The sequence below is a fragment of the Fistularia commersonii genome, chromosome 11 (assembly GCF_037954325.1).
Source record: "Fistularia commersonii isolate RoL2024-O1a breed Wild chromosome 11, RoL_Fcom_v1.0, whole genome shotgun sequence".
Classification (NCBI taxonomy): Eukaryota; Metazoa; Chordata; class Actinopteri; order Syngnathiformes; family Fistulariidae; genus Fistularia; species Fistularia commersonii.
Window position 1 is genome coordinate 18,466,253 of NC_141294.1, and position 18,500 is coordinate 18,484,752.

The 18,500-nt window shown below is 39.0% G+C and overlaps 1 protein-coding gene across 1 annotated transcript in view; it reads left to right on the forward strand.

Moving 5' to 3' along the window:
- Positions 1-2,069: 2,069 nt before the first annotated feature.
- Positions 2,070-18,500, forward strand: part of cacng7b (calcium channel, voltage-dependent, gamma subunit 7b) — a 16,540-nt gene continuing 109 nt past the window's right edge. The window contains exons 1-6 of the mRNA XM_086155676.1: positions 2,070-2,141; positions 8,385-8,580; positions 11,988-12,074; positions 12,538-12,678; positions 15,060-15,205; positions 15,802-18,500. The exon at positions 15,802-18,500 is cut by the window's right edge and continues 109 nt beyond it. Coding sequence (XP_086011802.1) covers positions 8,385-8,580; positions 11,988-12,074; positions 12,538-12,678; positions 15,060-15,205; positions 15,802-16,260 — 1,029 coding nt within the window. The 5' untranslated portion in view covers positions 2,070-2,141 and the 3' untranslated portion in view covers positions 16,261-18,500. The remainder of the gene's footprint in view (positions 2,142-8,384; positions 8,581-11,987; positions 12,075-12,537; positions 12,679-15,059; positions 15,206-15,801) is intronic.

The window sequence follows — 18,500 nt, forward strand, 5'->3', positions numbered from 1 at the left end:
TCTCGAAGTATGGGAGTCTTATTTTTAAGGCTAAACAGCCGAATGGCGCGGAGGAAACTCGCTCCTTCCGCTCGGTCTTGGCGCTCCGACCTTGATATTTTCTGCCCGTGCGATGCTGAAGCTCATCACTCACTGTCGCGGTGAGATGATATCATCCCCCCCCCCCCACGCCCCGAGGTCAGCGTGTGCTGCAGACTATTGATATCGTTACTAAAAATATAGGATTCTTTCACCGGCCGGCTAAAAATAGAGCAGAGGACACGGACCACGGGAGACAAAGTGAGGTGGCTGGGAGGAAGAGGAGGATGAAGGAGGAGGTTACCAGCCCTCTGCGTTCATTTTACACCCCCTCCACACACACACACTCCTGCGGAAAAATCTGGATTAAATCTAATCTCTAAACCATCCATTTTGCAAGAACCCCCACGTTACCGTGGCGATGACAAGCCCGTAAAGCTCACCATTGATGTAAAAAGTTTTTTTTTCTTTTTACTTAATCTTAGACAACGCTGTCGCCTTTGAAGCGGTTTGTCAATTTTCCATTGGCAGCCTTTGATCTTTGGCCGTTTGAAGGTGTTGACTCTTTGATCTTTGTCAAGTTGCTCCTTTCATCTCTGCGCGCCATCAATCGGTGTCAAGTTGTCACCGCGCCAATGACCCCTGCTCCCGCGTAAATAGCGGTCGTAACGATAACGGTCTGCGTTGCCGTGGTAACAATCCGTGATCTTTACAAGCTTCGGAGCGTGAAGCTGACGTCTCTTTGATGTCCTTTTTTTTTCTTATATTTTGTATCGTCAACGGTATAACGTTGTAGCTTACAAATCCCTATTACGCTAATGCTAACGCTAAGTATTAATCTCGGGGGGGTCAGCTCGGAAGAGGGGCCACCCACCGACATAAAGAGCAACAACAATTAATAAAATAAAAAGAATTATGCTGAAGTAAATTGAATTTAAAATTAAGATTAATTAATTTAAATTTAAGGTAATATACAGTAAAATTTAAATAAATTCACTAAAGTGAAATGAAAGGGAAAATAGTCAAATAAAATTAAACAAAATTAAAATACATAAAATGAAATTATATTCAATAAAATAAGATATATAAGTAAAATGAAGTACAATGAAATAAAATAGAATTCAATTATATTAAAGTAAATATAATAAAAATAGGAATATAATATACAAAATAAAAATAATTTTTATGAAGTTAAATTAAATTGAAAATAAAATCAAACAACATATAAAAATAAATATGAATTATATTCAATTAAAATAAATAAAAATCAAATAATTCAACATAAATTGACATCGGATTTAAAAAATAATAATTAAACGGCACAAAAATCTGCTGGAAATATTACAGATATATAGAAATAGACATATGTATGTTTAGGTACATACAAACAGCATATATGTACATATATATATACCTATGTGTGTATACATACACATATGTTTGCATATGTATGTATAAATACATGTCCATGGATATACAGGACTGTCTTAGAAAATTAGAATTTTGTGATAAAGTTCTTTATCCTCTGTAATGCAATTAAAAAAACAAAAAAATCATTATATAATAATAATAATAATTATAATAATAATTTGAGATAGGATTTTTGAGTTTTCTTAAGATGTAAGCCGCAATCAGCAATATTTCAATTGATTTCTAATGAATCCAGAATATATGACGATTTTTATTTTTGTAATTGCATGACACAAGATAATGAACTTTATCACAATATTGTATATACATACATGTAGATATATAAAAATGCATTTATATATATATATATATATATATATATATATATATATGCGCACATTTCCTCTTCGATGAGGACTTGAAATGGTTAAAGAAGAATTAAAAGATAAATGAATATAAGAGTAAGTGAGTCTCCATCCCTCCCTCTCTACTGTCAGCATTCACCGCAGTCACTGGACGGAGGGAGAGAGGGATGGAGGGAGGGGGGCGGCGGAGAGAGAGAGAGAGAGAGAGAGAGAGAGAAAAGAGAGAGAGAGAAAAAAAAAAGAGAGAGAGAAAGAGGACTCACACCGACCGCACGAGCCTCCGGTGGCGCGAGGCTTCCCGGCTGCTGGCGGGGTTTTTTTTTTTTTTTTCCTTCGCGCGCGAACACGGTGAGTGTGCGCGTGCGTGTCGGAGCAAAGCAGGTGCGCGCGCGTCGCCTCGACTTTACCCACGCGCGGATCGCGTGCGCGCGGTGTCGCAGTAAGTCTGACGATGACGCTTCTTCTTTCTTCATCCTTCGAAATGTGCGTGTGTGTGTATGTGTGTGTGTGTGTGTGTGTGTGTGTGGCGTGCACGCGTAAAAAATCAGGAGTGAAAGTTACCGGGTGGAGTGTGCGTGTGTGTGTGTGCGTGTGTGTGTGTGTGCGTGTGTGTGTGTGTGTGGCGTGGGTTGTCGTGAGACGCAGCGGGTTCCGTCCATTTCCGGTCCGAGTCGCTCACATGTCGCGGACGCCGTGTTGATGTCTCAATAGTGCGTGCGTGTGCGTGTGTTTGCGGGATGCAGATTCCGCCCCGCAAACGTGGAAACGTGTGAGTTTTTTTTTTTTTTATTATCGCGAGAGGAACCCGCCCGTTGAGTCACGATACAAGTGTTTCTTCTTCCTCCTCTTCCTCTCTCATCACCTTCTTCCTCTTTTTCTTCCTCTTTTTCTTCCTCTTCTACATCCGTTTGCGCGTTCACGCCGTGCTCGTTCACGTCTCCTCCTCCTCCTCCTCAGGTAAACTAAACCTCTATTTTTCTGCAATCATTTTTTTTTCTTTTTGGCATCAAAGGAATTCACAGTTTTTTCATTGATTTTTTTTTTGTATGAAATAATAATGTGTTTCAGTAATTTCTTTGACTTTTATTTTAATTTTGATTTTTTTTTCAACTCAAATGATTTAGTAAATCTTTGCTGATGTTATTAAAAAAAAATCTGTGATTATTTTATAATCTTTAATTTTTTTTTCTAATACTCTCGTTTTTTCATGATTTTTTCAATGATAATAATTTAATCCCTACAGATTATTTTGAGTTTTTTTTTCTTGTACATTTCCAGTATTTTCTTCTCTATTTTCAGATTATTTCTTGATTATTGGGGGGGGGCCTGATGTTTCAATTTTTCAATTCATCTATTTCATTAATCCCCTCAGATTATTTTGGGATTATTTCTTGATCAATTTCTTGTATATTTCCATTCCTGTTTTCTTGAATAATCCCTGGCAGATTATTTCAAGGTGATTTCAAGTATGTTTTGCCTGTTTTTTTCTTGATATTTAAATTACCATTTACTTAATCGCTCACAAATTATTTCCAGATTATTTCAGGCATTTCTTGTTCCTTTGATGATATTACCTGAGATTATATCAGGCATTCCTTTATTTTTGTTGTGTTTATATTATGTTTACATAATCCCTTCCAGATTGCTTCCAGATTATTTCAAGTATTTCTTGATTTTTATGCAATTTTCAGTGATATTTACTTCACTTCTTGCACATTATTGTCAGATTATTCAAAATGCTTCCTAATTTTTGCATAAAACTGCATGGATTCTTTATTACCAGATAATTTCAAGTAGTCCTTGATTTTTTTTTTTGTTGTAATTTTTCCTAACTTCATGCCTGGCAGATTATTTAAAGTGTTTCCTGACTATCCTAACTTCTCCTTGAAATTTAATTTGCCCCTCACAGATTATCTTCAGATTATTTAAAGTATTCTTTTTTCATTTTCAAGCAATTTAAAATTATATTTACCAAATCCCTCATGGATTATTTCCAGATAATTTCAAGTATCCTTTGTTTTTTGTTTTGTCATTTTTCTTACTTAATCCCAGGCAGATTATCACAATAGTGCCCTGATGTTGTTTGGATGTATTTAATTTTTTATGCCATTTTTCAGTGATATTAACTTAATCCTTCATGGATTGTTTCCATTTTATTTCAAGAACTTTTTGCTTTATTTCCTTGTTTTTTGGTCATTTTTCTTAGCTAATCCCTGGCAGATTACTGCGACAGTGCCTTGATAATGTTTGGATGTATTTAATTTTTTTATACCAGCGATTTTTCAGTGATATTTTACTTGATCCTTCATGGATTATATCCATATTATTTCATGTATTTTTTGTTTTTTTTCCCTGTTTTTTTGGTCATTTTTCTTAGCTAATCCCTGGCAGATTACTGCAACAGTGCCTTGATGATGTTTGGATTTTATGTCATTTTTAAATATTTACTTAATCCCTCATGGATTATTTCCAGATTGTTTTAAACATTTAATTGATTTTTTTTTTTTTTTTTTTTTTTTTTTGTTTGTTTGTAATTTCTCTTCCCTGGGAGATTGTCTTGAAAATGCCTTGATGTAATTTGGCCGTTCAGTCGAGACACCGATCCCTTCCTGCGTTGCAGATCTTATCTCTTTCTAATCTCGGCAAGTGTCAGTGTCATTTCCTCAGGTTGCCCCGTCTCTCAGCTTGCGTTGTTTCGGGCCTTTTGTCGGTTCCGGCTCATCACTCCCGCCCGGCGGGGTGTCGGATCCTTGTCGCTAATCTGGCCTTCTATCTCCGACCCCTGCCGCCGTCCACGAGTGGCGCCATCTTCTCCTCCGTCTATTGAGGAATTTGCCTCCTTTCCTCCGTCTCTTAAATTCTATCTTCCCGATCTTCACACCAGTTCATTCCCAGCAACTCTGAAGGATTTTTTCTACTGATTTTTCAATTTTTGACTTTTCTTTCGTGTTGTATTTTCCATTTTAGTACCATTAAATTTTATGTTGTTTTTTTTTTCTTTAATTACTTGATTATAACCATTATTATTATTGTTTTTGTTGTTGTTATTTTTATTATAATGTTTATTACTGTCTGGTTGTATGGTCTGTATAGGGCATGTGAATGAGAGGGTGAATTAATGTTTTTCTTTTACTTTATTTTATTCAATCTTATTCTATTTTACTGCATATTCACTCATTGATTATCTATACTATTCATCCTTTTCTTGGGGTTTTGGGGTTGCTTCAGCTGAGTTTTATTTCTTTTTATTTTATTTTATCTTATTCTGGACTATTTAAGGTCTCCAATGAAGCGTCTAAGAACCAGAGACCTTCTTAACATGAGGCAGAAGCACTAATACCTGCGCCATTCAGACGCCTTTATTTTATTTTATTTTATTTTATTTTATTTTATTTTGTTTTATTCTGTTTTTTTTTTTTGTTTTATTTATTTTATTTTATTCGTTTTGTTTTGTTTTGTTTTCATTCCAAGCAAGTGTGTGGATAATACCTGCCATCTCCTCTCGTTCTTTTTCGTCACTTTAAACCTCATCAGAGCAGTTTATCAGTGTGTGAAAAATGGAAATTAAACAAAAAACCCTGCGGCAAGAACCCCCCCACACACACACACACACACACATCGTAGGCGCGGCAACACAAACCAGGGGAAATTACACAGCTAATTGCAGCAGTTATTGGCGGAAAATAAATACACACACACACACACACACACACACACACACACACACACACACACACACAACTTGCTGAGGCAGCTGCAGTCTGCGTCCCTCCTCTGGTGCATTCCAGGACTGCAGGTGAAGTCGCCTCCATCGAGTTCCCATCGTGGACGTCGCTTTCTCCCGAGCAGCGTTGGCGTCCTTGAATGCAACAATATTTATCACAAACATTCATTTACTTACTTATTTACCTTTTTTTTTTGAGACTCCAATGCAGGTCACTTCTTTTCTTCCTTGTTGTTATTCGTATTTTTATTGAATTTATTTATTGAATGCATTTTTAATTAACATGTTTAAAAGTTCCTTACAAGTTTACTAAACATGCTGTGAAAAGTTTGTTTGAGGTTTTGGAAAATCTGCAAAATGTTAGTAACAGGGTTCACGGAGCAAAAAGTTTTTACTAGTTAATTTTAAATGTCTATAGCATGTTTACTACGCACATGGAAACAGTTCTTTTACATGTTTTTGAAGCGTGACGCAAAAGTAAACATATTAAAACGTTCTTTCCATGTTTACTAAATGCGGTGGACAAAGTGTAATAGACTCATCAGAAGTTTACTCAACATTGCTTCGCAACATGTAAGAAAAAGTTCTTTACACGTTTACGAAACACGCTGTATAAAGTTCATAACCGATTTACTAAACACGTTAAAAAACGCTTTATAATTTTGCTCAGCATGCCGAAAAAGTTCCCAATAGCTTTGCTAAACATGCTGTTAAAAGTCCCTGACAGCTTTACCAAACATGTTAAAAGGTTCTTTACATGTTTACTAAACATGTTAAAAAGTTCTTTTCACATTTACCAAACACGTTAAAAAGTTCTTTTCTCGTTTACCAAACACGATGCAAAAAGTTCTTTACACGTGTACTAAACATGTTAAAAGGTTCTTTTCACGTTTACCAAACATATTAAAAAGTTATTTTAACGTTTACTAAACACGATGCAAAAAGTTCTTTACACGTTTACTTACCAAACATGTTAAAAGGTTCTTTTCACATTTACCAAACACGTTAAAAAGTTCTTTACACGTTTACTTAAACATGTTTATAGGTTCTGTACACGTTTACTAAACGCAATGCAAAAGGTTCTTTACACGTTTAGTAAACATGTTAAAAAGTTCTTTGCACGTTTACTTAAACATGTTAAAAAGTTCTTTTCCTGTTTACTCAATGCGATACAAAAAGTGCTTTACATATTTACTAAGCACATTAAAAAGTTCTATATACGTTTACTAAACACGTTAAAAGGTTCTTTACATGTTTACCAAACATGTTAAAGGTTCTTTTCACGTTTACTAAATACGATGCAAAAAGTTCTTCACATGTTTAATAAACACGTTAAAAAGTTCTTTATATATTTACTGAACACGTTAAAAAGTTCTTTACACATTTACTTAAATATGTAAAAAGGTTCTTTGCACGTTTACTAAATGCGATGCAAGAAGGCTTTAACAGGTTCATCGAACATGTTTAAAAGTTCTTGGCAGGTTGAGTACACATGTTGGAAAAAGTTCCCAACAGGTTTACTAAATGTTGTGGAACATCTGTTCGCAGTTTTCTTAATATGGTGCAAAATGTTTAAAAAAGCGTTTATCAAAATCACTGGAACTTTTTTATTTCCCCCTCAGTGACTTTCAGGACTTTTTCACGGGCTCGTTCTTATTCCCGCCGTTTTGAGAATCAAATGTTTGATGGAACTTTTCTTTTTTAATTGAAAGGAAAGTGTGTATTTTCTTAACCCCGCCAATGTGTACATTTATTTTTAACTTTAATGAGGCCGTTTTCTTTATTTCCTTCCGTCCCCGCTCCAGGCGACGTCTCCATCGAGTTCTGGAGGTCACCGACCCTTAAAAAAGAGCAAGAACTTAATGAGTCCCGGAGGAAATCCTCTGCGGAGAGAAAATAAACATTGTAATAAATCATTCAAATAAAAAATAAAAAATACAATGTAATGAATAAATAAAGAGAAAGGCGTGCATTTTAAAATATAACGGAAGCTTGAAAGATCGTCCCCGCTGTAAAAAGTGAAGGTTTGGAAAAGGGGTTTTTTGTTGATGTTTGTTTTGTTTTAACGCGCGCACACAAAAATGCACAAACACAAACAGACAGGCGGCTCGGGCTGGGGGTTTCCGTGTGTGTGTGTGTGTGTGTGTGTGTGTGTGTGTGTGTGTGCGTGCACATGTGTGACTCACACACACACACACGCAAACACACACAACTTGTGTGTGCCCATGTTTGTGAGTCACACATACAGACACACACATTCCCTTCCTGTGTGTGTGTGTGTGTGTGTGTGTGTGTGTGTGTGTGTTACGATCAACCCCCTGTCTGAAGTTGTCACCCGGCTGCAGAGGCTGCGGCATCTTCTCTCCGACCTTTAACGGGATTGGTTGAAGGGAATGTGACACTGATTCAGGAACATTTTTTTCGTTTTATTTGACTTTATTTTCGGCCCCACGCCTGTATGTTTGTGTGTGTGTATGTATGTGTTAGGCTTTGTTAACTTTATTATGTGCTAAAGGCAGCTAATAACAGCAATTAACCCAATAATCCGGTTTGTTGTTAGGTTATAACACATTAATAACCACATTTAACACAGTTATTAACTGCATGCCCTTCCAACCTGTCTCTGCCCAAAACAGAAAAGAAGAAGAAATAAATAAGATCCGGCAGGCATGGATTTGAAAAAGAAACAATCCAAATACAAAGTGTGTTATGAGTGGTTATCCATGTCTTATTAACATGTAATAGGTGAGGGTGTGTGTGAATCTACCCCCAAGGGACCTATGACATTTACACACACATTTTGGATGTATATAATGATAATAATTCATGCTGTTTTTAAAGATATATAATGTGATCTGCGTCCGCAGATGAGTTCGTGCAGCAGCCGCGCGCTGACCATCCTGTCCACGGTGTTCGGCGCCTGCGGGCTGCTGCTGGTGGGCGTCGCCGTGTCGACGGACTACTGGCTGATCATGGTGGAGGGTGTCATCCTGCAGCAGAACCAGAGCATGGAGGTGAAGATGGCGCTGCATTCGGGCCTGTGGAGGGTCTGCTTCGTGGCCGGTAGGAAGGGACCGCAACAACAGCAATGATATCAGCAACAGTGAACAAAACAACAGCAAATGTGGTAATAAGAACAACAACTGAAACTGTAATGGTAGCAACAGCAATAATAAATGAAATGGTAACATACACAACAACACCAACAACAGTGGCAACAACACTATTAGCAAGGACATGAACAACAACGAATATGGCGGCGAAAACAACGGTAACAAATGCAGTAACCGCTACAGCGGCTAAAGCGGTGTTGTCTCTCGAAGGACAACAACAAATGCAACAACAAATGTAGTTACAATAACAACGGCAGTAATTACCATGGCAACAACACCAACTACAAATTTTACAGCCACAATGACAACAGTCAGTACAACGACAAGCAATGACAACAAATACAAGTACAGGGCAGCAACAATAAGAATACAAGGCAAAATTCAACAATGATACCATCTGCAACAATGATAACAAAAACAGCAATAAGGCTATAATGTTATCAATATTAATAATAATGATAATATAATTGTAACAGACACAACAAGCAAAATAACTGTGAACAATGGTAGCAACATTAACAGCAGTAACATTAATAAGAAATACTGTAACAACAACAACCGTGGTTACCATGACAACAACACCAATTTCAAATAGATTTTTTTTTCTCCCACAACAATACCAATAAATATAACAACAAACACATTAATAACAGCAGCAGTGACAAATACAGTTACAGGGTGGCGACAACAACCGTAAATGCAACAAGCACAACAAGAATAACGAGGAAATTCAGCCACATTTACCGCAGGTGCAACAATGAGAATAACAACGCTTGCTAGCAAAGGCAATTACAATAACAAAATATGGCAATGGGAACAATAGCAACAGAAATAATATATGGAATTTATACACCAACAAGAAAGAAAAACGCAAATGCAGTTAACAATAATGCCATCAGTAATTACATAACAACAGCACTAATTACAAATGGCATTTTTTGAGCCACAATAACAAGTCATTACAACAAGCAAAAGGGACAGGTACAAGTATAGGGCAGCAACAACAAGAATAACAAAAAGACGTAATTCAACAACATCTCTAGTGGCTGCCACAATGATCACAAAAACAGCAATAACACTAACAACAATGGCAACAAGAAGAACAACAGCAATTAGAATAGCGCCAACACCAATAAAAAATGAAAGAGTAGCAGCACAACAACAAACATAACTGCCACAACAACACTGGTAACAACAACAGCTGCAATAACACTAACAAAAGTGGCAACAACAGCATTAGCAAAGACAATGAGGACAAAAATTATGTAACAACAACAACAGTGATTACCATGACAAAGACGACAATTTCAAATAGATTTTTTTAGCCACAGCAACATAAATAAATACAACCACAAATACATTAACAATAGCCAATAGGATTATAGGGTGGTGACATAAACTGCAAATGCAACAACCATTATGACAACCACAGCAACAAGAATCACAAGAGAAAATCCAACAATGGTTACAGCAGGTGCAACAACAACAATAAAAAAAAATCAATAAAATTAGCAACAACACCTATCGCAAATTACAATGGCAACAACAACAAAAATAAATGAACATGTAATAAAAATAGCTACTACCACACCACCAATAACAACAAGAGTGGGAAGAAACAAAAAATGCAGTTACAATATCAGTAATTACCATGACAACAACGCTTATTACACATCAAATTCTTACAGCCACTATAACACCAATAAATACAACAAAAAAGACAGTATCAACAATCACAAGCTAACGACAACGTCAGCAACACTGACAGCACAGGCACAAATAACAGCTAAAACAAAAACAACAGTTATATATCTACCAACTAAAACCAAAGATACAATAATAAATAAATAAAATCGTAACAGTCACAACATCAAAACTACAGCGACAAATTCAATACGAGGGCAGTGGCAACAATACTAAATACAACAACAGATCCAGTAAGAATAAGAACAGCAATGATAATAATGAAAACAACACTGTTAAAAAAAGAAACTACAGACACAACAAAGAGAACTACAACACCAAAAAATACAACAACAAATAACAGTAACCATAACAACAGTGAGTACAGTGACAACATCAATAATTAATAGAATAGTGGAAGTTACAACAACAAAGAGAACAACAACAGCTACAAGTACAGTTAGAAGACAGCAACAGCAATATATACAACAACCTTATTCACGGAATTGCAACAGTGATGACAAAAATAGCAATAAGACCAACAGCAACGACAACACCACAAATAACAGTAGATTTAATAACAACAACAAATATGGCAACAGGAACAACAGTAGCAACAGCTACAATGACAATAACAGTAATATGCAGAAATTTCTATAACAAATAAGACACACGGAAAAGTACAACAACAAATGCAGTAACAAAAACAACAGTAATCACGATAAACAACAGTCACAATGGCATTTACAATGGCAGCAACTGTAGTTACAAATAAAATAACAACAGCTACAACAACATCAACAAAGGCAATGACAAGAAAAATGGCAAGAAAAATAACAACTGTAATAAATGAAACAATAATAACTCTAAAAAGATAAGAGAAGCAACAATAGATACAAGATGTGCAGAACAGTCACAACAACAACAATAGATACAACAACAAAAACAGTAACAATGACAACAGCAGTTATTACAATGACATAGAGACCAATAATAGATAAAACTTAACAGCGACAAATGCAGTTATACGACAAGAACACAACAATAATACAACCAAAAAACAGCTGCAACAACAGATATAATAATATGTAGTAGCAACAAACTAACAACAATCGCCAAAATCCCCAATAACAAAAACTATGGTTATGAGAACAACAGTAACAAATGTGGTTACAGCCACAACAACAATTATGCAATGCCAACAATGCCAACAATAAATGAAACACATATAAAAACAGAAACAATAACAATACATCCAACAAATAAAATAAAACAACAGCAAAACAACAATAAATACATGAGCAACAATTCCAATAAGAACCACAGCAAATATTGTGACAGCAACAACAGCAACAACAACAAATGTAATAAATGTATTTATATAAATATCAACCGCAACAAGAACCATAACAATCACTGTAACAGTAATTAGCATTTTTGAAATCATAAAAATGCTAATTATTCCTGAGCATCTCCTTCTTGGCCCTGTGATTGACTGGCGACCGGACCCGGTTAAGCCCCGCCTCTCACCCCTAGCACTGCTCTGATTGGCTCCAGAAACACAGAAGATGTCTCAGGGACACCAAAGACGGCACCAGCCGCCGCCAAATGTCCATTTAAAGTATCATCTTATTTTGATATGACTTCCTGTCTCCTGCCTCACTGTCCAATCAGGCGCCGAGAACGGGAGGTGCGTGGCGTCCGAGTACTTCACGGAGCCTGACATCGAGATCACCACGGAGAACACCGCCAACATCCTGAGTGAGTATCGGACTCCAGATCGGACGCTACGCTCTTTGAGGAAAGCCAGCGGAACATGGGAAACTTCCTGACAGTCGGTTACCTAGTTAGCTAGCTATCAGTTTGTCCGTAAATTAGTCAGTCAACCAGTTGCTGAGTCATTCAATCAGCCAGCTAGTTAGTTACTTAGCAGGCAATTTGCAGCTAGAAAGTCAGTCCTCCACTTGGGTATTCAGTTAGTTGGTCAGTCACTCAGTAGGTCGGACAGCTAGTTACTGTGCTAGTCACACAGTCCGTCACCGATGTGGGCAGTCAGTTGGCTAATTGACTGCTAGTAGGCTGGTTGGTCAACTGCTGAAATTCCTGGAAGGTTTTAGCTTGAGCTTAAAACCAGATGCTAACATCTGACGGTGTCAGATAGCGACCGATCGTGAAGGTCATTTCCCACCTCTTAACTCCGCCCCCTGCCCCGCCCCCCCCGCAGAGATGGTGCGGACGGCCACGCCCTTCCCCATGGTGTCGCTGCTCTTCGTATTCACCGCCTTCGTCATCAGCAACATCGGACACATCCAGCCCCAGAGGACCATCCTGGCCTTCGTCTCCGGGATCTTCTTCATCCTCTCAGGTTGGACCTGTCAATCACCACCACCCCTCCCCCTCCTCGGTCACACATCTTTTTAATTTTTTCTTTGCTGTTTTTGCACAAATAAAATTGTCTTTTTTTTCTTTAATAAACAGAAGTAAAATTAACCAAAAAAACAAAAAAACAAAAAGAAAATGTTTTTATTTTTGAATGGGACATGAAATAACGATCATTATTAACTCATTTATTTCATTTTTTTTCTTCCCCAGTATCAATTAATAACTAATAGATTTATAGATTTGTTTTTATTTATTTTTTTTTTATTAATCAATGACAATCTACTTCCTGTTTGTCGTTTGGAAATTCTTAACTAAAGAAAATTCCAAAGGATCCTTTGTTTGGTTTCATTAGATTATTAATTTAGTATGAATGACCAAATCAATCAATAAATTGATGATCTTGACCAGATTTTTTTCATGGAAATGTTTTTTTTAAATTATTAAATAAAGGCAGAAATCAGTAAAATTATAAAAAATATATAAATTTTATATTCATAATTGTACTAATTCTATTATATGATATATAATAATTATAGAAAAGTAATAATTAAATCAATTTTGGCCAGAGGAGGTGGTGGAGGGCCCTGCAGTACCCCTCCCCGGGCAGCAGGGGGCGCTAAACCTCTGCTCATCCTGAGGAAGACGCAGCGCTGCGGCGGTCGGCATCTGCACACCCGCCGCGCAATAATGACTGTTACATAACTGGAGGGGGAGGGGGGCACTGACACACACACACACACACACGTGCATACACACACTGTCACTACCGGTTGGTTCTCAGTGCTTTTATTTCGAAAGGACACCGGCGAAGTGCTGCGCACAGGTGCTGTAGCATCGCGCCGTCATGGTGACCTTGCTGTCATAGCGTTTTTCCTCCTGATGTGGGAAATAGGTGAAGGTCGGACCCGGTCTTGGAAATCGAGGTCCCAGTTTCTGAGACGGCATTGGTGGTTCTACACTAGTACACGTTCTCCATGTTCTTCCCCTCCCTGGGTTCTCAAGATGTTCTCCACCTTGGGTTCCCTCCATGTTCTCCATGCTCCTCCTTTAGTCCAAAATCAGTCAGCAGGTTCCTTGAGAACTCTAAATTGTCCGAATATATGAATGAGAAGGTGAATGTATGGATGTCCATCGTGTGTGTGTGTGTGTGTGTGAGTGTGTGTGTGTTGTGTAGACCATCATCATTGTAGCTTTATGTTGATCCTGAAAGGTAAAAAGGAAAACCGAGACTTCATGGCTCTACTTTTTTAACACACACATACACACACACTCACACACACACACACACACACATGCCTATTCATTATGCATGTATGTCCGCCAAACACACACGTGTCTCGTGTCCATCTGCTGTCGTTCCAGTGTCAGATTCCATGCCGGGCGTCTCAGAGCCGTCACATCCTGTTTGGCCCCCAGGGGTCCTGCCCCCCCGCTGCTGTCCCGCGGCTGGCTTTCAATTTTGCAGCCATGACTAAAAATAGCACCGCCCACCACTCTTCTCTGAGCTGTGATTGGTCGCTGTCTGTGGCGTCCCGGGCACGCGTTTCCCCCCGAGGAGCGTCGCGAATGGTGCACGGGAACGTCTGCTCCTATTCTGAAAGGACACGCTTTGACCTGTTAACTTTGACAGTTAACTTAGTTAGTTAGTTAGTTAGTTAGTTAGTTAGTTAGTTAGTTAGTTAGTTAGTTGATTCAATTGTTGGTCACTTCAGTCATTCAATTAGTAAGGTAATTTGTTAGATGGTTGTTTACTTCCCATAGTCATTACTCCATTGTCAGTTACTTAACGAGTCAATAGGTTAGTTAGTTAGTTAGTTAGTTAGTTAGTTAGTTAGTTAGTTAGTTGGTTAGTTAGTTAGTTAGTTAGTTAGTTAGTTAGTTAGTTAGTTAGTATTCATCGAGTAGTTGATTCCATTGCTAGTCACTTCAGTCATTCAATTAGTTAGTTAATTTGTTAGATGGTTTGTTAGTTTCCATAGTCATTTGTCTTACCTCTACATCTCCAGCATCTATGACAAGGTGATGAATCGTCCCCAGGAGCCCAAGCAGTACTTCTATCAGTCAGTGAGTTAGTTAGTTTACATAGACAGTGAGTAGGTTGGTCCATTGTTACTTACTTAAGTCAGTACGTAAGTCAGTGACTCAGTCATTCATTAAGTGACTTGTTAGTTAGTTAGTTAGATAGATGGTTGGTTGGCTTTCATTGTCATTTTGTTGTTCAGGCTATTAGTCAATCAGTAAGTCACTCACTCGCTCACTAAGTTAGTAAGTTAGTTTACGTTGTCGTTTTAGTAGGTCAGCGCGTTGTTAGTTAGTCGGTCAGTGACTAACTCTACCTCTCTGTCTCCCCCCGGTGGACGTCAGGCCTGAGCCTGGTGGTCGGCCTGGTCCTCTACATCTCCAGCATCAACGACGAGGTGATGAACCGTCCCCGGGAGCCCGAGCAGTTCTTCAACTACCACTACGGCTGGTCCTTCGCCTTCGCCGCCTCCTCCTTCCTGCTCAAAGAGGTCAGTGGCACATCGCCATGACGATGTATCAGGCCGTGGACAAAGTACGTCTGAGTCCTGTGGCGTGTGTGTGTGTGTGTGTGTGTGTGTGTCTCATTCGAGTATCTTCATCCTCATCCTGGTCACCATGGCTGCAAGCTTTTAGCATAGCACGGGGCCCTCCTCATCTCCATCCCCCCCCGGTAAATTCACGTCATCTCCACCGGCGTCGCTCGCCCCGTCCCACCTTCCTCTTCCTCCTCACGACGCCAATTCGCCCCTCCCTCATCCCCCCCATCCCGCCATCATTGCCGCCTGGGCGCCGTTTCCCCTCCCGTACACCACGGTGTATACAATAACAAGTTAAGTTAACCGGTCAAACAAGAAGAAAAACAGGAAGTCTTTCACTTTTTTCAATTTCAAATTCGATAGCCAGTTGTAATAACCTTTAATATACATTATTACTCATTAATACATGTTAATTACGCCTTAATTACACATTATTACAAGTTAATTACACGTTTATGGCTACTTTTTAAAAGTGAAATTCGGGCCGTCACTCATCCCCGCCCGCCCATCGCCTCTGACTTCCTGTCCTCTTGTCGTCCACGTCCCAGGGGGCGGGCGTCATGTCCGTCTACCTGTTCATGAAGCGCTACGCCGAGGAGGAGATGTACCGCCCCCACCCGGCCCTCTACCGCCCCCGCCTGTCCGAGAGCAGCGACTACAGCGGCCAGTTCCTCCACCCGGAGTCGTCCTGGCCGCCGCCAAAGCGTGGCCGCGCCCCCTCCGACGCCTCCAGCGACATCTCCATCCAGCTCACCCAGACCTCCGCCGCCGCCCCCGTCAAGAGCGGCGTGCAACCCGGCGCCCCCGGCAGCCCCCCCTCGGGATCCTCCTCCGCCGGGAGCTACCCGAACCCCCCGCCGTCGCCGGGGTACCCCTCCGCCCACAGCCTGCCCAGGTCCCACCCCCCACATCCGCAGGGCCAGGCCCTCCCCATGGTCACGCCCCCTTCGCCGGTTCCGCCACCGCATTATCACGCGCACATGCACATGAGCGCTTCCCCCTGCTAGGGGGACCCCTGCTTGGGGTCAAAGGTCAACCAGACTCTTTTTACAGGAAGGGGGTGGTGGGGTGAGGCGGGAGGCAGGGCGCAGTTTTTTTTGTTTTTTTTTTTGTTTTGTTTTTTTGACCGGGATCTCCGGCCATCTCGACGCGAGACCGCGCAGGTCGATTTAAAAAAAAAAAAAAAAAAAAAAAAAAAAAAAGGGGATTATGTTGACGTCGCCGTCGACGCCGTTAACCCTTTAACGTCCTCGCCAAGGCTGTTTTTAATTTTTTAATTTCCCCCACGCCGCGCTCCCTTCGCTTCAGCCTGCAGATTTACATATTTATCTAGACTCTACTGTCTGCTATACATATGTATATGTATATATATACATATATTTTATCTAATATACAAGACATTTTTTTAATAATAAAGAGCCTATTAAAAAAAAACAAACAGAAAAATACTTCCCTCCTTGCCCATGAATTAGGGATGAAAAAAAGGTGCAAATGAATACCTGATGAGCCCGTCAGAGCAATAATCATTACGAATGAATTAATTCTCTTTTTAAGAAATAGATAAATAGACAAGGATTATCACAACTGGTTTCTGCAGACGCACAGTCATGTCATATTTTACACATTAAAATAATTGGTAAAATATTAGATCACAATAGTAATTAAATGATAATGCTTATAATATTATCATTATCAATGATAATAATAATAATAATAATAATGACAAATCCTGGACGTGACTCATTCGTAAACATTAAATGGTTAAATATATTTCCTGAAGGTTGACATTTTTAACTTGTAGATACAAAGGATTGCCATTGAGGGACGCTGTTTCGCGGCCGCTGTAAATTATGAATGAACCTTTTTATTTTATTTTTCTTCTTCTTTTTCCGGCTCCTGACGCGGCGCTCTGATGCCCCCCGGTGGCCAGATGTTCTTCCTGCTTCGTGACGCTTCTATTTTTTAAAAAACAAAACTACAAGCTGGAATGCGAAGCTTCACTTCCTGTTTCTGTTGCAGAATTTTTAAAATATTTTTTTTCATTTTATGTATGAAAGAAAAGTGTCCATGAAACATCAAAACAATTTAACAATCGATTCAATTTTGAGAGTAACATTAAAATGTCCACCATATTTGTAGTTTATTCTCATTAAATCATTATATTGAAACTCACTCACATTCATGTAACTTTTATTTTTAAAATGAATTATAATATTTAGACAAGGAGCCGGCTTTCCTTTCATAGTGTTATCACATCTTTATTATAATGTAATTAAGTCGTTGTTTCTTTAATTAAATAATTTTATTTCAGTTAGATTCAGACAGAGGGTGTTTTTGTATTATTTGTATTATTATTAATACTGTATTATTTTTATGTTATTACTTTATTACAGTATTATGACCTAGCTAGCTTAATTACATAATCAATTAAATTAATTGATATTATTTTTTGACTTTAGCAGAAAGTTCTCTCAAACCGTAGCAGCTCTCGAGAATTTGTTTGTTTGTCTGTGTCACAGCTGACGCCGTTAAATATCAGCACGTCGCTTAAGCCCCGCCCCCACGCCGCTGCCGCCGCCGCCGCACCTTTCAGGCGACAAAGACATTTTTATCATGGCGGCTTCGGACGACTTCAGGGTTTCAACACAGCAGATTGTTTTTTTTTCAAACAGAAACCTTGCATTCAATTGTTCACTGTCCGAGCAGGATTTAAGAAAACATCCGGTTTGTTTTTTTTTTTTTTTTTTTTACACACATGAAAAAGTGAAAGGATGAAAAGATGCAGGAATCCGACCCGAAGTAAATAAAACTGATCTTCGGGTTCTCTGGGTTCTCCTGCCTGGGTTCCCTCCACATTCTTCGGCTTCCTTCCACAAGCTCCGAAAAAACAGTTAGCAGATCCTCTGAAAACTCTAGATTATCCATAAGGGAAGGGTGAACACTTGGATGATTGACAGCTGAACCTGTGATTGACAGGTGACCCATCCGGGTTAAGCCCCACCCCTCGCCCCAAAGTCAGCTGTGATTGGCTCTCACCAAACCGGTGAACAGGATGATGATGAACTGCTGAATGAAAGTTATTGTATAAATGACACTACACATGTTTTTTTGTTTGTTTGTTGATTTTAATGTAACCTCAATTGCGATGACCTTGAAACCGAAGGTCGCCTGTCGCCCGATCCGTCTTTTTGCATCGCAAAACAACGAGGCGACACATGAAAAAACTGACCATCAATCTGCAAGACAT